The 23,166-nt window shown below is 44.6% G+C and overlaps 2 protein-coding genes across 4 annotated transcripts in view; both read left to right on the top strand.

Moving 5' to 3' along the window:
• Positions 1-10,045, top strand: part of CERS4 (ceramide synthase 4) — a 54,448-nt gene extending 44,403 nt beyond the window's left edge. For all 3 annotated transcript variants that reach the window (XM_068661789.1, XM_068661790.1, XM_068661791.1), the window contains 5 exons: positions 2,177-2,269; positions 2,876-3,004; positions 3,282-3,388; positions 3,788-3,944; positions 8,103-10,045. In XM_068661789.1, the coding sequence (XP_068517890.1) occupies positions 2,177-2,269; positions 2,876-3,004; positions 3,282-3,388; positions 3,788-3,944; positions 8,103-8,294 (678 nt within the window). In that variant the 3' untranslated portion in view covers positions 8,295-10,045. The remainder of the gene's footprint in view (positions 1-2,176; positions 2,270-2,875; positions 3,005-3,281; positions 3,389-3,787; positions 3,945-8,102) is intronic.
• Positions 10,046-10,182: 137 nt separating this feature from the next.
• Positions 10,183-23,140, top strand: LOC137845005 (ceramide synthase 4-like). Its single transcript, XM_068661792.1, has 11 exons — positions 10,183-10,635; positions 12,742-12,914; positions 15,576-15,693; positions 16,627-16,745; positions 17,241-17,298; positions 17,785-17,835; positions 18,607-18,699; positions 19,261-19,389; positions 19,678-19,784; positions 22,213-22,357; positions 23,013-23,140. The coding sequence occupies exons 2-11, from the start codon at positions 12,748-12,750 to the stop codon at positions 23,088-23,090; spliced, it is 1,065 nt and encodes a 354-aa protein (XP_068517893.1). The 5' UTR covers positions 10,183-10,635; positions 12,742-12,747; the 3' UTR covers positions 23,091-23,140.
• The last annotated feature ends 26 nt before the right edge of the window (positions 23,141-23,166 follow it).

Genomic DNA, 23,166 nt, shown 5'->3' with positions numbered 1-23,166 from the left:
ATTCCTTATCCTGTTAGAACAGCTGCCTTCTACAGGCTTAATTAGCATTATGAATAAATTGATGAAAATCCTGGGTACCATTTCATTCCTGCTCTAAAAATGGACAGTTTTCACTGGGCTACATCAACAGAGAAGTGTCCAGCAGGTGGAGGGAGGTGATTGTTCCTGTCTACTCTGTCCTTGTGAGGCCCCAGTTGGAGTGCTTCATCTAGATTTGGGGTCCCCAGCACAAAAAGGATGTGGATCTGTTAGAATGGGTCCAGAGAAGGGCCACAAAGGTGATCAAGGGGCTGGAGCACCTCTCCTATGAAGAAAGGCTGAGAAAGCTTTGGCTGCTCAGCCTGGAGAAGAGAAGCCCCCGGGGTGACCTCATTGCAACCTTTCAGTACTGAAAAGGGACCTACAGGAAAGCTGGGGAGGGACTCTTTGTCAGGGATTGTAATTATAGGGCAAGGCATCATGATTTTAAAGCAAAAGAGGGTAGATAGAGATTAAATGTTAGGAGGAAATTCTTCACTCAGAGGGTGGTGAGGCGCTGGCACAGGCTGCCCAGAGAAGCTGGGGATGCCCCATCCCCGGAGGTGTTCAAGGCCAGGTTGGACAAGGCCCTGGGTAACTTGCTCTAGTGGGGGGTTGTAACTGAATGATCTTTAAAGTCCCTTCTGACCCAAGCTGTTCTATGACTCTGTGATGATTCTGTGAGTATTTGCCCTTTCCAATCCAAAAGCCTGGTAAGTGTTTCTAGCAGGATAGCAGTTTCTCCTAGTATCATGCATGGATCTCCTGTGCACGGGATTTTACAATACTAGAATTTCCTGGCTGGGAATTTAATCTTTCATTAATTGAAGAGGAGGCTGAGATACAGCTTGATCACAGTAGCATGACAAAGTGAAAACTACCTTTAGGGCTTTTTGGTCTGGTAGTCAAAGTTAGAACAAGACCCTCAGATTTTACATTAAGATTTGCAAACCTGTAATTGTAATGCACAGTTTTTAACTGTGATTCATACAAACAGGTGGTGTTTGAATAGGAATGTAAGGCTGAGAGGATCTCTTGGGTCCTTATTTCCTGTTTTGTACATTTGCATTCCATGTATTTTCCAGAGAAATCTAAGCCATTGTAACAGAACACTTTCCTACACCTGTAGTAAGCAGAAAAGGCCCAAACCAGAGTTGGTAACACCCCACTGGTAAAGAGCAGGAAAGGTCAAGAACATACCTGTGGCACAGCAGGAACAATGAATATATTAAACACAATTTCTACCAAACAAACCATGTCGTATGCTACAGACAAGGGTAAAAGAAACATTAATAACCTAATCTATCTTTGGAAAAAACAAAAACAAAAACAAAAAAATCCCTTCAGATCCAGAGGATTATTTGGATAACCCCCAGAGCATGAACAGCACATACCAGCCTGCGAGATGTTAATATCCTCTCTGGTAGGAAAAGTGCATCCAGCCATGCTTCCTCTTGTGGCTAATCACTGGTGCATCAAAGAAAAGCAAACTAAAATCTATCTTCTAAGGACAGAAATCAGCACTTTGGGTAAAGGAAACCTAAATAAATTGGTACTTCGGAGCACCATACTCCAAGATTCTTTGGAAATGCTTGTTGCAAAGCCTCTGTAGTCATAGTACTTTTTTTTTTTTTTTTTTTTTTTTTTAATCAAATAGGTTCTGGTTTAAAGATGCCATCTAGTGCCACAACAGAAAAATTACTTGTTAACTAGCACATGTCTTTGGTGAGTGGGTCTAAGCTTTTAGTTTTCCAGCTGTAAAATCCCAGAAAAATTAGCCAGAACAGCACAGAGTACTGTTCACACTGAGATCTACAGTGACTGCTCAAGAATTTTCCCAGAAGAACGCCTGAAAATATTCAGGATCTTCCCCCTGGTTCTTTAAATGTTTCACATGGTATGGCAAAGTGGAGTTTCCCCTGCTATTTGCTTTTACCTGAGCACAGATGATGTTTGGTAAGTGACTAGACTGTTCAGTTGAGGATTTACCCCATGAAGCTGCAGGAACCAGATCTTGTCATTTTGGTTTATTTGATATTTGTTAGTTTGTTTGTTTGTTTGTTTGTTTGTTGTTTTTGTATAGGTAGGAGTTTTAATTTCCAGCCCTTTCTTTACTTTATCTGATGGGTATACGACTGTCTCTTTCTTGCTCTTACAGCCTCTCCAGCCTTCTCTGTTCTGGTACTACATGCTGGAGCTCTCCTTCTACTGGTCTCTGGTCTTCACCTTGCCCTGTGATGTGAAGAGGAAGGTGAGTGACAACCCCTGGGAAAAATGAAGCACAAACATGATCCAAGCTTAACACTCAGGAGAGTGTTCTCCAAGGTTGTATAGTGTGTATAATGCTAGTCTGAGGTTTCAGGGGACTCGTCCTTGCTTGTTCCCAGGAATTTCCATTACCAGTCACTGTCTTCCCTCTCCTCTGGGAGGTGGAGAACACAAACCTTGACATGGAAAGGAGCAAACTAATTCAAAAGGTTCACTTCCCCAAGCAGAAATTCCTCTGCTGGAGCAGAGGTGAGTATGGACATTGCTTTGTGACCGAAAGGAAGCTCTTTTATGTTTGTCTGTACTGAATCATCAGCTCTCATGGTTCTGTCTTACAATTTGCACTAACACCAGACCGTTTCTGGTAGAGAGCAGAGTGTTCTTTGCTCAAGATTCTCTGTTTACTCCATAATTCGTGGGTTCCTTGATTGCCTACATTTTGGCATGCATTTTGTTAAAGATTAATGTGGATAAAACTTCACAGTGGGAGGTTTCTTGCCCCATTGAGTAGACACATTTTTTAGCTAACAGCATGCTCTAACTAGAACAGAAAGTACAATGTATTTTCTGCTGTCCCCTTTCTCATCAGGACTTCAAGGAGCAGATAGTCCATCATGCTGCAACCATCTTCCTGATCAGTTTCTCATACTGTGCCAATTACATCCGCATTGGGACACTGGTGCTGGTGATTCATGATGCTTCTGATTGCTTCCTAGAGGTGAGCTCCACAGTTTAAGTGCCTGGCAAGGCCTAGTTGGCAGTGGTGATCTTTAGCCAAGTCTTTTGATCTAGCACAATGAGGGACAATCATTGTGGGGTTTCACTGATAACTCATTGATGATCTCCTCACCCAGCTTAGGGTGCCCTACAGAGAGCCAGAAGGAAACATGAATACCTGCATGTGGATTGTATCATATCTGGCTTGTTAGCATCTTGGAGCATATGCAGATGCACTATCTTGACCTGCTTTGTTTTATTGTTCTTTCTCCTTCCAGCCAACTAAGATATTCAATTACATGAAGTGGAAAAAAACTTGTGACAGCCTCTTTATGATCTTCGCAGCTGTTTTCCTCATCAGCCGCCTGATCATTTTCCCCTACACGTGAGTTTGCTGCAGTCAAGGGAAATGAAAAAACTGTCTTCTCAGAGGCAGGATAATTCAGCTGTGGGCTAAATCTTTTGCTGTGGCCTTTGCTTTTCAATTCTTGAGCTCATGTCCCTGCCTTCTGCGTAGGCTGCATTGTCACATGGCTGTTGTACCTACCTTGGGCTAAACAAGGGTGGTCTTCCTTGGAGTTCAGAGAGTAATAGCAAAGACCTGAAATATACTGCAGAGGAGTCTTCGGCTTACGGCTCTACTCTGCTCATTTCAAGTGGGGAACGGAGAGTTGTCTAACGTGTTATGTATAAGAAGAGAGTGATTGAAGTGAAACTTCTGTGACAATAGCTTTTGGGGGCTTACAGCCGCTCTCTCTCCAATGCAATTCTGTCTCTCTTGCAGAGTGCTCTACAACACCTACTATTACTCCATGGAGATATTCCAACCCTTCTTTGGATACTACTTCGTGAATGCTCTCCTGATAACTCTTCAGCTGCTCCATATCTTCTGGTCCTGCCTAATTATTCACATGGTCTACAAGTTCATCCTCCAGGGCACGGTATGAATCAGTTTGTAGTCCCCTGTACATCATATGGGGAGGGAGGATCCCCTGAGACTGCTTGGGAGCACCGGGAATACATCTGGGATGGATTCTTTTTTGTCCTAGTAAAATTATACATGTGAACTCCTAACAGTGAGGTAAAAGGGTCACTCGATACTAGTGAAAGTTGACAAAAGAAGTAAAGTTTTTATGAGTTGATACAATATTTGGGTTCACTTATGAAGCGTGTATTCAAGAAAAAAATGTGTATTGGACTCCATGGGAGATTTCTATGAACAAAGCCAGTGACATTTGAGTGAGGATCCCAACGCTTGGGTCAGTACTGCATTTGTAACAAAACTAAGAAATCAAGGCAGGGAGTGTTGTTGCAATTGATGAGGCCAGTGCAAAAGTGCTTTCCTATAGTTTCTTCTCCAGGGGATTTCCAGTACAGGATTTTTAATTACAGTGTTACTAACATCACAGAATCACAGAATGGATGAGAGACCTCTGGAGGTCTTGTCCAACCTCCCTGGCTCAAGCAGGGCCACCTAGAGCAGCTTGTCTAAGCCCATGTCTGGATGGCTTTTGAATATCTTCAAGGAGGGAGATTCCACAACTTCTCTGTGTAGTCTGTTCCAATGCTTAGTCACCATCAGGGTGAGAAAATGTTTCCTAATGTTGAGATGGAACCTGCTGTATTTCACTTTGTGCTCATGGCCTCTTGTCTTGGCACTGGGCACCATTGAAAAAAGCCTGGCTCCAATCCTCTTTGCACCCTCCCTTCAGACATTTATATACACCGATAAAATCCCCCCAAGCCTCCTCTAGGTTGAGCAGTTGCAGCTCTCTCAGCTTTTCCTCACAAGAGAGATGCTTCAGTCCTTTAATCATCCTCATGGCCCTTTTGTTGGACTCTCTTCAGTATGTCCATCTCTCTTGTACTTAGTAGCCCAGCACTGGACGCAGTACTCCAAACATGGCCTCACCAGTGCTGACTAGAGGGGCAGGATCCTCTCCCTTGATCTGCTGGCAATGCTGCTCCTAATGCAGACCAGGATACCATTAGCTTTCTTTGCAACAAAGGTACATTGCTGGCTAATGCTCAACTTGGTGTCCACCAGGACTTTCAGGTTCTTCTCTGCAGTGCTGCTTTCCAGCTGAGCAGCCCCCAGTATATGTTAGCGCATGGGGTTGTTACTTCCCCGGTGCAGGACTTTGCACTTCTCTTTGTTGAACTTCATGAGTTTCCTGTTAGCTCACTTCTCCAGTCTGCTGAGGTCCTTCTGCATGGCAACATGACCTTCTGGCATATCAGCCGCTCCTCCCAGTTTTGTGTCGTTGGCAAGCTTGCTGAGGTTGCACTCTGCCCTGTCACTAAAGTATGTTTTATGGGGGTTGTCTTCCAGTACTTTAGATGTCTGCAGAATAGATGCATTTGTCTAAACTAGCTGTCTGGGCTCCTTACATACTAGCAGACAGGCATGTCCTAAGCATACTCCATTCAACATTGCACCAGGCATTGCCTGTTTGTCGCTATCACTAACAGAGCAACCTTGGATATCTGAGATGCAGCTGTATAAACTGAAGTGACATGCACCCGCCTCTTTCTGACTACAGCCTGTAGTATCTGCTGTGAAACCAAACTGCTGCTCAGCATGAAATTATTCTCAGAATCAAAGACATGACATAATGTGGCCACTTGCCAAGGATGTAGTCCAGCAGAAACAAGTCCATGCCCTGTGGGAGTTGACCTCATAGCCTGGGATGAGTTGTTTTATTACTATCCAACTGGGAAATTCTGTCTTATGGGAACTGAGAACAAGCAGGAAAGGTTCATCTTCATCCATATTGTCCACAGCTTCCATTGCAGTTATTACAGTGTCAAATGATGAGATAGTGGATAGTGTTATTAGAAAGAAATGATCCATCAGGAAAAATATACTGAAGCACATCCAGATTTTTTCTTATTTTATCCATAAAAGCTGTGATTTAACCCCAGCAAGCAACTAAATACCTCACAGGCGCTCGCTTACTCTCCCTCACCCCCTCAACATGGGATGAGGAAGAGAATGGAAAAGATAAAAGTATGAGAACTTGTGGGTTGAGATGAAGACAGTTTTATTAGGTAAGGCAAAAGCTGCACTTAAAAGCAAAGCAAGAAACTGATTTGGTACTTCCTATCAGCAAGCGTGTGTTCAACCACTTCCCAGGAAAGCAGGGATCATCACGTGTAAGTTTCTTAGGAAGACAAACACCATCACTCTGAATGCCTGCCCCCCCCTTCCTCCTTCTTTACTCCAGCTTTTATTGCTGAGCATATGGCCAGTCTGGGTCAGCTGTCCTGGCTGTGTCCCCTCCCATCTTCTTGTGCACCCCTGGCCTCCTCACTGGCAGGGCAGCATGGGAAGCTGGAAAGTCCTTGGCTCTGTGGCTCTGTGCAAGCACTGCTCTGCAACAGCTGAGAGCAGTGGTGTGTTATCAACACTACTTTCATCAAAAATCCAAAACACAGCATCACATGAGCTTCTACAAGGAAAATTAACTCTATTCCAGCCAAAAACCATGACAATAAATTATCTGCCATATTTAATGCAGAATATATATATTTGAGTTATATTGAACTATAAGTAGCAAAGAAAAACAGTCCCAGGCAGATGTTTCATGATCATTTCAGACATATGGCTTAATTTTTATGTATTCCTGTGTTGAGCCTGATTCAGTGATGCTTGTGGGTCCCATCTAACTCAGGATATTCTATGATTCTAAGACATTTAGTAGCCCAAAGCAGTATCAGCAGAAATACAGAACATTCTCCCCTTTTGAGAGCAATGAAATTCTCACTCCAGTCAGAAGTTCAGATTGTTCTAATAGGTCTTTCGGATCTCTGTAATTTTCCTCCCTGACTACAGGATTATCTGCACCACCTTCTCACTTGATGTTTCCTAATCCCTCGTACTTACAGTTCAGCCTTGATCTTGAAGTAAGGGGTTTCACTTCCTTGTAGAGGCAGCTGTCTTTTCAATTCATGCAGCTATCTAGTTCCTTTGTGAATCTTGCTAGGTTTAAGACCTAAACCATATTCTAAAGGCACTTAGGAATACTGATTATTGTTTGTGTTTCTGCTGCAGAGCAAGAGTCTTTGTACATAGTTTCTGAACTGCCAATTCTAGAACAACATGGGATCGAGTTTGTTCACAAAATGTGGCATCTGCCGTTTCTATTGGCCTTGCAGGCAGTTTGACTTGAGTACAACTTCACATTCTTACAAATCCTATCTGCTTTTGGGTGTGGTGATCTTTAGAAAAGACATCAGACTAAATAGTCTGCTTAACACGATCCAAGTGCTATCCCCAGAAGAATGTATATAATAAATGGAGACTACAGAGCACATCCAGAACTAACAAGCTCCTGAGGAGTTTCCAGGCCTCAGGTCACAGAAGGGGTTTGCTGCTTTCCTTCCGTGTTCTTTCCAACAATGGGTGTGGACACTGTGAATTTGTTCCCAGTTTTGGCATCTTGTATTGCAGAGTAGAAACAGCCTGAGAAGCCAGCAAGTGTTAAGCTGCTTTCTCTAACTTGCCTTTTTACTGCATTATTTCTTGTTTGTCTTCCTTTTAAGGCAAGGAATTAAGTATTCACAAAAGTGGACTACTGATCTCTTCATAGCAAGAGGAAAAACCTGAATATAAAACCACATGTAGAGTCGAGCAGCTTTGTGTTGAGCTATTGGTTTGTTTGAAAGCATATGCTGTCCAAACCAGAGTGCTCAACTTGCAGCCACCCAGAATCTAGCTCTTTGTCCCTTTTGGAAAATATAAGAGTTTGATTAACTGCTTCTTCCCATCCTTCTTTTGTATGCAAAAGACAACATAAATCTCCTCAGCTGTATACAGTTGTCCTCAGTCCTGGGCATATATGATTTGGTGCTTTTTCTCAACCTGTATAGTAGTTCTTCATGTTTATCAGGATCACAGTTAAGATACCACCGAGACAGAAGTCAGGTAGATGAAAATAAAATGTTTCCAAAGGTGATGTAAAAAGACATCATAGAAATGTGTGCCAAAGGCAGGTGGCTGAAGTACCAGCTGCAGTCTTTAGCCTGTGTATCAGCTAGCACAGCTTCTTGTGCAGACTTCTGCATTTGTATTGTTTCTCATTTACATATTTCTTTAGATGGAAAAGGACATGAGAAGTGACACAGAAGAAAGTGATAAGGATGAAGAAAGAGAAAAGATCGTGGAAAAGGAGAAAAATGGGATCACGTGTTTCAGCAATGTCACTAGCAGCAATTATATCCAGAGGAATGGGTCTGAGACACTGACCAACAGAGCCCATCTCACCAACGGCCACGTCAAGGAAAGATAGCTACTGCTCATGTTCTGTCTGATCTGGTCTTTAATGAATCCAGTCCACCGTCTTTAGAAAATGTTCTGCTGATTGCGTAGATATAAAGGATTGCCATTGCAGTATCATAGTTGAATTCCTGCTTCCCGTAAACATAATTGTTTATAGTCACTGATATTTGAGGGAAGTTTTTGGTCTTTCTTCAATAAAAGCTTACTATAGGTTGTTGCCTTGAAGCAGATAGAAAGGGATCAAAGTGGTTTGACTTGTATTAGACTGTACCATAATAGCTGTTAAATGTGTTAATCTTGAAAAATACTCACAACAGTGGATAAACTTTGGCAATGTCAAGTCTTAATTGCCTAATGTTGTTTGGTAGGAATCTGTTTATTCTTGATCAGCCTCTGGAGGCCCTGGCCCATTGCCACTAATGATTATGGAAAGTAAGTAAGTGTGAAACTCTAAATCTTATTATAGGAACACCTCTTCCAAGAAGACAAGTGCCCCATACTTACTCGTAAAATTGAAACTGTGTATAGTGGAATAAAAGCTTTGGGAAGACATGGAGAAAACTTTTTTTTTTCTGACAGGAAATGCTCCTGTGTGCCATGTACATGTGCCAGTTTTGTAATTGTATGGAACTCAGTCCCTTCTATTGTCTCAAAGATGGAAACTCCAAAGCCCAGTCTGATGACAGTTCCCACCCAAATCACGGTTAGAAGAGCTGGAAAATCCAGGCAGCTGTGTCTCAATTGCCAGGTAATCCGTTAAACCTGTCTTGGAAAGGAACACTGTCACAAGGGAGGGGACAAGAAACTAGATGCTCTAGAAGACAACACTGATTAAGTGCTCATGTTTTTATCTAGTGTAATTGGCACAGTGGAAGATGTTTACAGAGTCAGCTTGGTAAGAAGGGAATCGATTACCCCTGTCCTCAGAGGAAAAAGGATCCAGAGAGGATCTGCTGAACTTCATGAAATAATGCTTTAACTTAGCCTTCTAAGTCTAGGGCCTTTGTCTAGATGTGTCAAAAGTAGAAAGTTTAAAGCAGTGGACCATGAAGTTATGATGCAGTTCTGATTTAGTTCCTTTAGATGTTCTGTATTTTATATCATCCAGTGTAGTACTAGATCTTTGATTCTGTAATCTCTTAAAAGAGTTAAATTAGTACGGCATGGATTTCTGTCTTATAGATCAATTAAACTATGAAACCAAAGTATTAACAGATTCACTGTTATGAGAGTAGGGACTTAGACTGCCAAGGCCATGCGGATACTTCCCTGTATATACCTGGTAAGGTTCAACACTAATGGGGGGACACGGACCAAGAAAATGCCTGATTCAAGGAGATGGCGCACATTGTTAAAGTTAAGAGGCAAATGACAGTCTAGAAGGACAAGAGCATTTTCAGCAGCCCACCAAGTTGAAATGCAGGAAAGATTTGATCTGAGCCTTTGATCTTACATTTTAGTCAAAATACATTGGATAATTTCAGAGGAGAAAGTGGTTCTAGCACAGGTGATGCCAGGGCAGCAACATGCTCTGGAGCAGACCATCATCGTTTAAATTCATATTTGTTGACGATAGTTTCCCTCTGAAATGTTGGGCTAATTCAAAGTTCAAAGTATATGTTCTGTATTACTGTCATGTTTCCTTAATCCATACGTACAATCTTGCCACTCCTCTGCAGGTGATGTGTTCAGGAGGAATGGATATGTATCATTTTGTACTTCTGAATGTAAAAGATCTTTATAAATTACTTTTGAAAAGTTTGATTGTCTGTGCTCTTTTCTATTTCTTTGACTAGCAGGGGGTAACCTGGCTAGTTGCACCACCTGGGTGGATGAGGGAGTGACACAGGAGACACATACGGATTCCTTTGCCATGGCTCTTACACATCCATGGAGAGGATGTTGCATACCCAGAGCATTCAGCTGTAGTAAGTTATGCCAGTGAAGAACAGCAGCTGCCTAGTTTCACTCCTACTAGGTAAAGCTGCGTGTGGCCCTGGATCAGGACACTTTGGGGCACCCCTACATTAAAGCTAGGGGCAGTCCAGGTTACCTGGCACTGCCAAGGCAATTGCAAGTCCATGACTGCAGCACTGAGAAGATGCTTTGGAACTGCAAGGTCATGGGAAGGGAGAAGAATGCCTGGCCTTCTTTTTAATGAGGTTTCTGAAGGGTAGGAAAGATCTACGTTGTAAAATCACATCTCACCTGAGAAGCAGAATGTTTCCCAGAGACTCTGTGATGCACTGTAGAGCCAATACAAATATACACTAATGTCTGCTGAATTTTACCCTCGGGGCTATGCTATCCCCCTGAAGATGGAGATAAGCTCTTGCCAGGCTCATTAGTAGGTAAATCTGTTCATTGTGAAAGGATACATCAAGGATTCAGGAGGGCTGTTGGGGTTAATTAAAAACGTTTTTAACTGAATAACTGAGTATGAGTGATGAGTCACCAGGGCAGATCACACTGCAAAATTTGTTTTCTTTCCTATGCTATTTGCTATGGCTTAAAGAAGCTGTGTGCAATCAGTTTGCTCCCCACAATGGCTCCACCTTCTTTCCTTACGTCTACTCTGGTATTGGGAAGCTTATGAGTGCTGTGTAACTCACTCTGCCACCACCATCACCTACTGATTCCTCTTGGAGTATCACAGCCCCGTGCACAAAGAAGCTGCTGTAAGAACCTGCAGCGAGAATCCTTGTGATTTGTCTGTGAAAGAAACCAGCAAAGCAGATAAAGCAGTGGGCACCAGAGCAGGATCTACTTTCAATGCATCTTAATCATCCACGCACACAGGAAAGGTGTGCATCACATAAATGTCATCAAGCAGTTGTGGGGATGGGGTTTCCAGCAGCAGGTGAGCTATAAGAGATGCATTGAAGAGTGTCAAGGACTGGCAAAGTATGGCCCCCAGGGCTGGCAGCTAACATGGGTCTACCAACTCCAGTGACACAGGTATCTAGTACTGTTTTGGATCTTGTTTTAAGAGCAGTTTGCTTCATGCCTTCCCTTGCACACAGGAAATATGGGCAATGTGCATCCACCATGTTTTTATCATTCAGACATATGCCCAAGGGAACTTTTACTTGGATGACTACACTTTGAACACCATTGCTTTTCTCATTTGCACGTGTACAACAGACACAGTGCCTGCAGGTAAGGGCGTCCCTAAGAAACAGCAAGGCATTGTTCAAAAAGTCAAAGTCATGTCTAAACACGGGAAGTGGAAAGGACCTGTAACTTTGGCAGATTAATCTGAACAGGCAGTAAAGCAGGCCAAGAAATATATTGAGAAACAACTTAAAAGGCAATGACAATCTCTGAAAAACACTGGAAAGACTGTAGGAATCATAAGATTATCAAAGCTGAGACAAGATCAGGCTAGAAAAAGAAAAAGAAGAAAAAAAAAAAAGAATAAAAAGTGCTGCCTGCGACTTCCCTGCTTAGAAGCAGAGGGGAGCCAATATCAGATGTCTTCTTGCTGAGGATGTGTCTCTAGAGGATTCATCCAAAACTGATGGGTGAGAAGATGTTATATAGCAAAGTAACTGAGTAACAGCAAGCCTTCCAGCTTGGGTGGTATTTGCTCAAGTGTCAAGAGGAAACTTACACAAGAAAAAGTTAAACCAGGCATTGTGGAGTGCCTTTTTTTGTTGTTGTTGTTGTTTCAAATCATCTTGTTGTCCAAAATTTAGGGAGGTCCCAAGTGGGAATGTGAGGAGCTTCTGACATCTGTAGCTTGACACCTGTACTGGTCAGATTGGTTAAAATATCATGAGTAATGGAATTATAGGAAACATGTATGAACATAACATTATGGCAAAAAATCCTCCTGGTTCGTGTATGAGGAGATCATGTCTTTACTGGAGTTATCCCAAAGTGTCAGTGAACACAGGCACAGGAGAAACCCTGTTGATAGTGCGTGGCTTTGCAGAGGCATTTGGAAAGATCTCTCACCAGAGATTTAATGAAATCCACCCCAGGTTACCATGAGAAACCAACAAATTTTTTGCAATTATGATTGTTAGAGAAGCCCCATAAATGGTGAGCTGATTAATAGGTGAGAGCTTTGCAGCCTGGGAAGGAAAAGGTTGGTATGAAGAGAGGGTGAGATAGATGCCCCTGCTGTTATTGTCACTAGGAAGGGACTTCAGCTGTCTATGCACTGAAGTATAATTGAAGACAGCCACCTCCTTGACACCCACTGAATGACTTTCTTGTACTAGGACATCTTACTCCACCTCTAAGCTCATGGGCAGGTCAGAACAAGTGATGCTATTTCAACTAGTTTAAAGTCGTAGTCATGGATTGGAGTGAAAGGTGTGGAGTGTGAGTGACGAGCTGTGGGGCTGGGTGTCCCGGAGCGCTGGAGTCCTGGCTTAGGAGTGAGTTTTACGTCTCAGCTGTATTTGTTTTTTGAATCCCTGAGCCTCTGCTGTGCTCCCACAATCTAGACCAGGATGGGACTGTTAGAGGAGTTCTGGCACCACAAGTACTGGCTGCCACCTGGAGCTACCTGGGAAGACATGAAGGATTCTGCTGACGTTCGCTACCCAAAACCTCAGGACCTCTTGCTCTGCATCCCTGGTGCCCTGATACTGATTGTTGTCCGATACATCTTTGAAAGGTGAGTGCAGCAAATCCAGCCTCTTCTGTGCTGTCATCGGTGTCCTGAAGGGTTGCTCTGGACTTCTTACCCACCTCCTAACCACTACAAAGGGGGCAGGGAATTCTCCCCAGGAATACTGAAGCTTTCTACTTTTTGTGACTTACAGCATTTGTATGTCAGCAATTTGCCCTGCCATCTCTCATTCCCGTACCCGTAACATAACCTGTACTACCGGGAGTGAAAAGACAAGTCACTCAGCTGCACCTCAGCTGTGTGGGGGACTTCCCCCTGGAGAGACAGATTTGGGCTCTTGAGAAACCAGCTGGGAGCATGCAGCACAGGATAAGGAATTTGCTGGGTACATCAGGGTTGGGAGACCCCAGATGAGCCAGGCTTCAGCCTGGTCTTAGAGGGTACTCCCAAAGACGCTGCATGAGTCCCCAACATCAGCATAGAGGAAGGAGAGGGCAGCCATGGCTCCTGCAGCTTCTTGTAGGACCACCCTGTTCACACCACTCTTTCCCCTCAGCCAGTTCTGCCCTCCTCACTCCTCCTGGCACCAGAGGTCCCCAGTTCATGTACTACAATGCCCTAGCTATGGGCATTCACACCTACCCAGCTGAGGGAAATGGTACTCCCAAAGGGGACACTGCAAACTGACAGGCATCTCCTCGGAACCTACGTGTGGGAACAATCTAGGTCCACATGGCTGAGCGCTGGAGATGGATCCAGATTGTGTTTTGGGCCCCTTTTCCAGAAAGTGAGACTGACATGTGGAGAGGTCCAGCCCTCACCCAGAGGAAATCAAGGGGTTATCAGTTAAAGCAGGGCAGGTGCTGACACGGGCAGGCCTGACAAGATGCTGCCAGCCAGGCAGAACAGGACAATGGTGTGTGTGAAGCAGGAAGGCTGTGCTCAGCAAACCTGCCCTCGGCTGGAGTATGGGCCTTCTCCTGTGGCCCAGAGAAGCTGGGGGAGCTGGGGAAGCACTGTCCCACCTCTCTGGAGATCCGGCTTTTGGCTGCTGTGTTCAGCTTTGTGAGAAGCTCTGGCAAAACAGGCTGTAGGAAGAGCCAGAGAAACACAAAGCAGTCAGACCCCAAGGAAAGCTCTGTCCTGGGGATTATCAAAATATCTTTCCGCTACCTGCAGGCCTGCAATGGCTTAGCAAACCCCATGTATTCATGGGTCTCAAGAAGCTTGAAGTCTGGCCAGTGGCCAGCACTGCACTCCCAAACAGGGTCTCACTTCCAGGTTAACTCCGCATGTGGAGTGTCTTAAGAGCTATAGGGAAAGACAATGAGAGCGTAGCAACCCCCTCCCTCCCCCGCCTTGGTATCAAGTCAATAATTATTATAATTAATTATTGCTTACTGTTATTAATTGTAGCATTATAGAATCATAGTATCGTAGAATCATAGTATCATAGAATTATTTAGGTTGGAAAAGATCCTGAAGATCATCAAGTCCAACCACCCATCTAACTGCCAAGTCCACTGCTAAACCTTGCCCCTAAGCGCCACATCCCCATATCTCTTAAATATGTCCAGAGATGGCAACTCCACCACCTCCATGGGCAGCCAGTTCCAATGCCTAACCACACTTTCTGTGAAGCAATTCTTCCTGATACCAATCTAAACCTCCCCTGGTGCAACCTTAGACCATTTCCTCATGTCCCATCATTTGTCACCTGAGAAAAGAGACTGGCATGCACCTCACAGCAACCTCCTTTCCGGGAGTTATAGAAAGCCACGAGGTCTCTCCTCAGCCTCCTCTGCTCCATATAAACAATCCCAATGCCCTCAGCTTCTCCTCATATGTCTTGTTTTCTAGTCAGCTTCATTGCTTTTCTCTAAATGCATTCCAGCAACTCAAGATCTTGCTGTGAGGAGCCCAAAACCAAACACAGCACTCAAGGTGTGGGCTCACCAGTGCCAAGTACAGGGGGTACAATCAGTTGCCTAGTCTTGCTGGCCACACTATTTCTGATGCAGACCATGACGCCCTTGGCCACCTGGGCACGCTGCTGGCTCATGTTCAGCCAGCTACCGACCAGCATCCTTGTCTGCCAAGCACCTTTCCAGCCACTCTTCCCTCAGCCTATAGGACTGTGTGGGGTTCTTAAGACCCAAGTGCAACATCCAACATTTAGTCTTGTTGACTGCACATCCCAATTGGATGTGGCCCATCAATCTAGACTATCCAGATGCCTCTGCAGAGCTTTCCTACCCTCATGATCAACACTCCCACCCAAGTTGGTTTAATCTGCAGACTTACTGAGGGTGCACTCAATCCCCTCACCAAGATCATTGATAAAAATGTTAAACAAAACTGGCATCAATACTGATTGTATTTGTTGGTGTTGTCTCCACTGCGCACCCAGCATTCCTCAGCATTGCCTTGGTGCCATTGTGTCTCTCAAAGAAGAGCACTGACCCAGGAGAGGCACTAGGCTTTGTATGTGCCCCTGAAGTGGTGCTGGACCCCTGGGGTTGGGTAGGTTTGCACCCAGTGGGGCTTTGGACTTCTCTGGCAGAGTGTGTGCAGCCAGAGAAGTGCTGAACCCCTGGGGTCCATGCACAGGATACGGAGCTGGCACAATCTTGCTGTGGGCTGGCCCTAGCTCACAGTGAGGGTGCCCACATTCTCTCCTGTCTGAACTTTCTTTTTCTCTTCTAGAACCATAGCTCTACCCCTGGGCAGGAGGCTGGGTGTGAGAAACAAGCCGAGGCGCAAAGCTCAGCCCAATGCCACACTGGAAGACTTCTACAATCTGATTGGCAGGACCCCAAAGGAGGTGAGTGTCACTTGTGTCCCAAGAGCCCAGCTAATCAATACCTTCTTCCCCTACAGGCACCCCAACCCAAGCACACCAGCCACACAGGCATCACCGTTACTGCTAACCACCATGCTAGGGAAGAAGCAGATACTTCTGCACCTTCCAACATATTGAACAGCTACAAACTCAGCATCACCTGGCTGACAGTTTATCAGATAGAGCAGATAGTGTGAGAGGTGCTGGCTTTCCTAACGAGCCATTTTGAGTAGTGCCTATAGATAGGACTCCTTTTTAGCAGAACCACAAGTCCTTCAGATCATTATTCACATTGTTGCATGTTCCAGGATTTTTAAAATAATTATTGACTTAAATAGGTATGAAGCTTTGTCAACTTAATTCATAATCACTGTTTATAAATCATAAGACTAGGTAGTTTTATTTGGACTTTATGCATAAAATAGAGCATGATGGAAATGGTGCTTTTGAGACTGAATACACAGTTGATCAAACAGCTGGATGTTTTATCTGACATTACCAAGTGATTCCTTATCACAAACCAAAACTTTTTTTAATCTTCATTTGTCATCTGTAGCTGATAATCATGTTAAACATACATCAGAGATGAAAAAAAAAAAAAAAAAAAAAAAAAAAAAGGTATTTAGGCTCTTACCGCAGATGTTGAATCCCATTGTGCATAGCTAGCAAAATTTAACCAGGGAGAGCCTGTGGTAAATTCTGAACCTGTATTTACATATTGCTGGATTGGAGTTTTAAAATGTCCAGAATGATTTGGGAGCTCACAACTGCAAATACAGCTGATCTAATTTTTTTCCAAAGCAATGTGGTCTTCAGGGAAACACAAGCCCACAGGGCAGAGGTGGCCTCTTCCACCCACATGGGGGCAGAAAGCATCAGGAAGGCGAAGTCCTGTTTTCCTGACCTGTTTTCTAGGAGGACCTGATTTCTCTGGCCAAGCAAAATGACCTCCCAGTTAAAAAAGTGGAGACCTGGTTCCGGCACCGGCGGGCCCAGGACCGTCCCAGACTGATGAAGAAATTCTGTGAGGCAAGGTAGGTGAGCCAGCTGAGGCTTTTGATCACGGAAACCTCCAACAAGGACTGCATACCATAATGCTGGGAGAGGAACTTTTAAAATGGCCAAATTCCTTCTGACATCAGGAATTTGGGCACAACATGGACCACAGCAGAGCCTGGGTGGGCTGTAGATACCCCATTGCCTTAACAGCACATTTGTGCATGTTAAGCACATAGCTGAGGTACTGCAAATCTTTATCCAAACGAGTAGGCTCTCCCATGGGCTCTGCAGCTGCTGGGAGAGCACCTGGAAAGACATGATACCACATTTGTTTGTCTGCACCTCATCCTTCTCCAGCTGTTTCTGGCCTGCAGCCATTGTGCCTAAATGTGTCAAGTTTAGCCACTTACACACAGCTGGGTGCTGGATGCAGTGGCCTGGGCACAGCCTGGTGAGCTATCACAATTCTGGAGGAAGTTTTAATTGCCCATGTTTTTGTTTGTTTGCTTGTTTTTCTTTTTCAATTTTAGCTGGAGATTTATATTCTATTTCACATCATTCTTCTCTGCGCTGGCTCTTCTGTATGATGTAAGTATGTCAGGTGGGAGACACTGTGATGCGACACCTTTCCAGAGTTCCTCATTCATGGAAAATAAGTCTGATGGTCCTCGGCCATTTCAAGGAACCCACTGACCATTTGTAGCCATGACTAGGGGTTAGACCATGGTTTCAGAACCAAATAAGGACAAATTTCAGGGATGTGGTATGGAAACATACCCAGTCTAAATCCAGCAGAACAGCCCCCTTATCCAGGTACAAACCTGGCTAGGTGTCAGTAATGTGACCATGGTTTTCTTCATCCGACCCACTGTGTATCAACACCCTCTGTGGAACATTCTGTACATTCACTGACGACAAATGCATTTTGCCATGCACTTTCACAAAGTTCAAAGGCAGATTGGCTCTACCACAGGTACACTGACATCATGTGTTTACTTAATGGCAACATGAAAGAGTACTTTATTATATGTTATAATGGCTATGGGTTCTTACTGCTGCCTTCTCTTTGCACAGAAGCCTTGGTTTTGGGACCACACCGTCTGCTGGCTGAGCTTTCCACAGCAGGTGAGCTGCATGTATGTGGTATAATTCAGTTTGGAAGGGGGCTCAGGAGGTTTCTTGTCCAACCTCCTGCTCACAGCAGTCAGCTGTGAGGTCAGACAAGGTCACCCAGGTCTTTTCCAGTCCAGTCCTTCAAGGACGGAAACTGCAGAACCTCTCTGGGCAACCTATTCCAGTGTGTGACTCACGTGATGTGTGACACTGTGTGACACTCATGATGAAAAAGCTTCTCATAATATTCACCTCCTGGCTCCAAGCATGCCCACTGTCTCTCATCCTACCACCATGCACCATGTGAATGAACAGCCTGACTGTCTCCTTGGCCAGCTCCTTGTAGGTGTTCCATATGAAAGAGCAGCAGGAGATTCTCTCTGCCCTGAACAGTCCCCTCAAAGAGTTTCTCTGTAATATAAGCCTGGCTGGAAGCTGCTCCATGTGTGTGACCTTGAAAGGGACCTGGCAGTCAGGACATCCCTTGAACTCTTGAACATGAAGAGAAATGAGAGATGAGAGGAGTCTGACCCGCTGTAGAGGGGAGATCTCAGCTCATCTCAGTCCCTCTGAGAGAGTCTGGGGCTTGTCCTGGCTTTGGAGCAGGCTGCCAGCACACCAGCAAATGGTTCAGTCACAAAGGACAGGAAAATTTAGACATGACTAAGCCCTGCTGACCTAGATGCAGTTTTCATGAATACATTTTGCCTGGGAAGAGATTTGCCCTCTCCTGCTCTCCATGGCTAAGCAAGCGTGTCACTCTGCCTTTTGCTTGTGTTGCAGCCTCTCCTGCCTGCACTGGGCTGGTTCTACCTGTTGGAGCTCTCTTTCTACTGCTCACTGGTTGCCACCCTGCCTTTTGATGTGAAGAGGAAGGTGAGTGACAGTAGCACAGCAGCAACCCGCTGGCTCGGTCAACCTCCACCATGAGGCTCCCCCCTCCCACTATCAGCACCCCAGGGACTCACGGAGCTCTGCCAGGCCTCAAGGCGGGCAAGGCCCCAGGCCACGTACACTCTCTCGTATCCCACCTTTGCATCTCATGACAGTCCCTGTGCCTGGCCAAGGGACACCAAGAGATGGTCACTAGGTGGACATGGTAGTGTGGCCCTTCCCTGCCTTGCTCCCAAGTGCAGCCTGAACCAGAGGACTCTGGTTCAGAGTATTGAGAGAGGAGCTTTGTAAGGAAAGTTTAATTCATGGAAAATACAGAAAATCTGTCTTCTAGCACACTTGCACCTATGTTTACCTCACTGGTATTTATCTGCATTTCTGCATGTAAAGTTGTTCCTTTGTCTTGGCTTTATGCATAACACTGGAGAACTGCAGAACAGTGGGGAGCACTACTGTTTGCCATGTCCTAGATGCAGCAGCATCTTTGAACAGGTGCTGCCAGGTCAAGCTCAATGACTGACACAACCTCTCTTCTCATGCCAGGACTTCAAGGAACAGATCATCCACCACATCGCCACCATCACCCTGATCTTTGTCTCCTACTGTGCCAACCTTATACGATTTGGGATGATAGTCATGCTGGTCCATGATGCCTCTGATTATATTTTAGAGGTGAGTTACCCTCGCCTAGAAATGCTCATCTATTCTCTTGTCTGTGAGTAGTGGTGGGAACTGTGCTGACCCACACAGATGGGCCACATGTATGTTCTAGTGCTAGGGCATTTAGGAAGTATCAGATTTACTGTTCTTGGGGAAAAGTAAGTGAGTACACAGGGCTGGGACAATCTCCAACAAGTCCAGTAACCCTTGCAGGACATGGGAAATCCCTGAAGCCTTTCAGGAGAGTGGTAATAGAAGAACATAGCCACATGGTATAAATGGCAATATGTTTCTCTACAGCTGGCCAAGATGCTCCATTACATGAAATGGAAGCGGGTCTGTGAAGCAGTCTTTGTTGTTTTTGCTGTGGTGTTCATCAGTTCCCGGCTTGTCATTTTCCCGTTAATGTGAGTTACGTTTTAATGTTCTCTTACCATGGGTGTCATGGACTATTTGTACTTCTGGAGAGATGACCCTCCATGGTGAGGGCAGGAAAGGCAGGGAACAGGACACTACAGGTAAGCTCAAAGATGAATCCAGGTAGAACTGAGGAACCCCAGAAAAAGCCAGGACTTTTACGTATAAATTAATCTGGAGTCATAGTCTCTGCCTCTCCATTTCCAGGCTCTCACTGTCTTCTAGGCAGGGACTGTCTCTCATCTGGAGCTGTCTCTCTTGCTGGGATAAGATGTCTACATGCAGCTACAGCACCTGACAATTCATGAGCAATCATAGCATTGGGAATTTTTTATGACTACCTTTCTCCATCCTTGTAAGGTCACTCCCACCACAGTCTGAGGGTAATCCTTCATCTCCTTTAATCCTGCTCAAGACCTGGTGTGACTCTTCCAGCAAGTAGGAAGTGGCCTCCTTCTGTTGCAAACACTGGTTCGTACAAGAGAAGGAAGGTACAAATTATGCTGGTTAGAATTTCCCAAGAATTTCTTTACAGACTAAGAAAGTCCTGCTTAAAGCATTATTAAGATAAAACTAATATGGGGGAAAAGAAAAAAAGAAAAAAAAAAAAAAAAGTAGGAATTTAAGGTGACCCTGCATCTGTTTGAAATAAAACAGGAAAGTGATGAGTTCAACCTCAGGATTCAGGAGGTCAGACACCGGACATGCTGGGAGTGTAAGAGAAGCATTATCTCCAGAAGTCACAGACACCAGTCTTGGAGAATGGTGTTTGCCTATACACATTTGACCACACTCCCAGCCTTTAACTATGCTGAAATTGTTCCCCCTTCTTTACCACTTCCAATTTGCCTAGAAAAGCTGATCTCACTTACCTTCCCACAAATTCATTCCACAATACATGCATTATATATAGTCTAAGGTTTCAGTTTTCTTCAAAAACCAAACACTTTTCTTAGTATGCCTAGAAGGAGTGGGACATGTTACACATGCATAAGGACAAGTCTGCATTGCTGTCCTCTGTTCCTGCCCTGGCTCTGTACCAGCACTGACTATGCTGAGTTTTGAACATTGGTCCTGCTTCCCTATAAGTCTGGATGCCTGTGAAGCTGACTTTGCATAACAAATCCCCAACTCTTTGGCAGTGAAACAGCTCCCTCAAAGGGAAAAGCACTAAAAGTTTGAGGCAACTTTCCTGAGAAGCTCAAATAACACTGATTTCAGTTGTCTACAAGAAGTCAAACAAATCCCAGTGACGTGCTGTATTATAATGGAAGAACAAAGCAGATGGATGTTCAGGGTCAGACCAAGGGTCCGTCAAAGTCAGACCCTGTTTCCAACAGCAGCAAGAAGCAGATGTTTAGGGAGGAGCATAAAGGCAGAGCAAATAGATGTTTTATCCACCAAATGTTTCCCAGCTTTTAACATCTTAGATTTCATGTCATAGATACTTGCAGAGGAGCGCACATGCCAGTGTTTGTTATTTCTCTCCTGCACCAAATTCTGTTCTGTTCTGTCTGATTTCCTTTTCCAAGCCAGGTATTTATAAACATTGATCAGATCCCCGCTCAATCTTCTCTTCTCAAGGCTGAACAGACTTAGGTCTCTCAGCCTTTCCTCACAGGGGAGATGCTTCAGGCCCTGTATCATCTTTGTGGCCCCCCACTAGACTCTTTCCAAGAGATCCCTGTCTTTTGTGCCGGGGAGCCCAGAACTGGACACAGTCCTCCAAATATTTTCCTCCCAGTCTCTCTGACTACTACATTCACAGAAAAGCTTTTAAAGCCAGTATTACAATGACAGTAAGTTGCCCTTGGCCTCGCCCCGTGACGGAGGCAGTGCTTTGACCTCCCAGTGCTGCCCATGAAGAGGGACCCGTGGAAGTGGGCTGGAGATTCTGCAGGTGAGGAGCATGACTTCTTGCAGAGAGAGCTTCATGTGAACAGAGGGTCTTGCAGGGTGGTTCGTGTCTGCATGGTCAAGCCCGTATGTATAAAAGCAATGCCTTGGGGTACAAAAATAAGAACCCTGAATGCTCTGTGAAGGTCTTGGGAAGTCAAGTTCTGTCTCTGGCCCAGGGAAGACCGCTGCCAGATGGTGGCTTCCTGCTGCTTCTGGGAAGAATTGCAGATACACTTTGCAAACAGACCTATTTGCAAACACTATTCTATGGTTGGCAATTTTAATAGGTCTTCTCCAGGTCTTCTGAGACCTGGGATATGTTTTGTGGAAGATGGGTGAAGTCTTTTTCTGGGACAGAGCAAGAAGTCATTGACATGAAGCATGATTGCACAGGCCTAGCACAGACTGGTTCTTCCCAGGGAACCCGTGAGCCAACTATTTGCCCAGAAAGTCTTTTGAGCCTTGTAATTGTGAAGACATGCAGACTAACTCATCTCTCCCTCTCTCTCTTTCCCACAGCACATACTATTACTTTGTGACAAAATTTCAGATGTTCCTCCTAAGCTGTCTGATAAATGCTTTCCTGATGATCCTGCAGTTGTTGCACATTTTTTGGTCCTATCTAATCCTCCAGATGGTCTTTGGTGTCATCCTCCATGGTGCGGTATGAAAAATCTTTTTCTCCTCTGTGCCACCATTACTCATGAGCAACCCTGAGATCCACAGTGGTCCCTGCATGCCTGCAGGGAAGGGGTGGGAGAAGTGGGACTACTCAAAAAAAAACAGCCCAAAAGCTTCTGAAGGCACATGGTGAGAGTTGTATAGATACCATTGTTTATGGGATGTCATTAAAATTCAGTTTTCAGTGCACAAGAAGTAGCCATGACTATCGCCTTCCCAAATAACCAACTGCCCTCAGCACAGGGCAGCAGTAGACTGAACAAATACATATTGACTTTCAGAGCTTCAGCATTAAAAAATTAGAGAGGCATATATGTGGAATAACTATATGTAGAATTAACACTAAGTTATTTTCAGAAGGTCACATTACAAGACTATTATAAGGATCACCAAAAAAAAAAAAAAAAAAAAACATATTCAAAAGTCAGGAAAACACATAACAAACTCCAGGTAGTTTAAGTCAATCTCCCAAATTCAGGGACAACCACACTGATTTCAAGGATATGATCTCAGCTATTGTTTTTATTTTACCTCTCAGGTTAACATGCCAGTGCACTGAATGAAAGCAAAACCAGTCCCCTTTAATGTAGCAAGACATCAGATTTGCAGCTTATTTAAATCATCTTTCTCTCCTACAGAAAAGAAAAGACGCAAGAAGTGACACCGAGGAAAGTGACAGGAGTGAAGCAGAAGATCTGGCAAAGAGCAAAGAGTAACGTGGGGCTCATTGCAAAATACCAAAAGCCAGACAGACTCTCAAAAGCAGGAAGGCAGGACAGGCCTGAGGGAGAG

This window comes from Anas acuta, chromosome 26 (genome assembly GCF_963932015.1).
Source record: "Anas acuta chromosome 26, bAnaAcu1.1, whole genome shotgun sequence".
Taxonomy (NCBI): Eukaryota; Metazoa; Chordata; class Aves; order Anseriformes; family Anatidae; genus Anas; species Anas acuta.
The sequence above is the reverse complement of the archived record's forward strand: the minus strand, read 5'-3'. Positions and strand labels throughout refer to the sequence as shown.

What these genes read in the sequence shown, in the direction of transcription:
- LOC137845005 (XM_068661792.1), top strand. Translation starts at nt 12,748, where the DNA reads ATGGGACTGTTAGAGGAGTTCTGGCACCACAAGTACTGGCTGCCACCT. An exon ending in GTCCGATACATCTTTGAAAG is followed by an intron (nt 12,915 to 15,575) that starts GTGAGTGCAGCA and finishes TTTCTCTTCTAG; the next exon opens with AACCATAGCTCTACCCCTGG. An exon ending in GGCTGAGCTTTCCACAGCAG is followed by an intron (nt 17,836 to 18,606) that starts GTGAGCTGCATG and finishes CTTGTGTTGCAG; the next exon opens with CCTCTCCTGCCTGCACTGGG.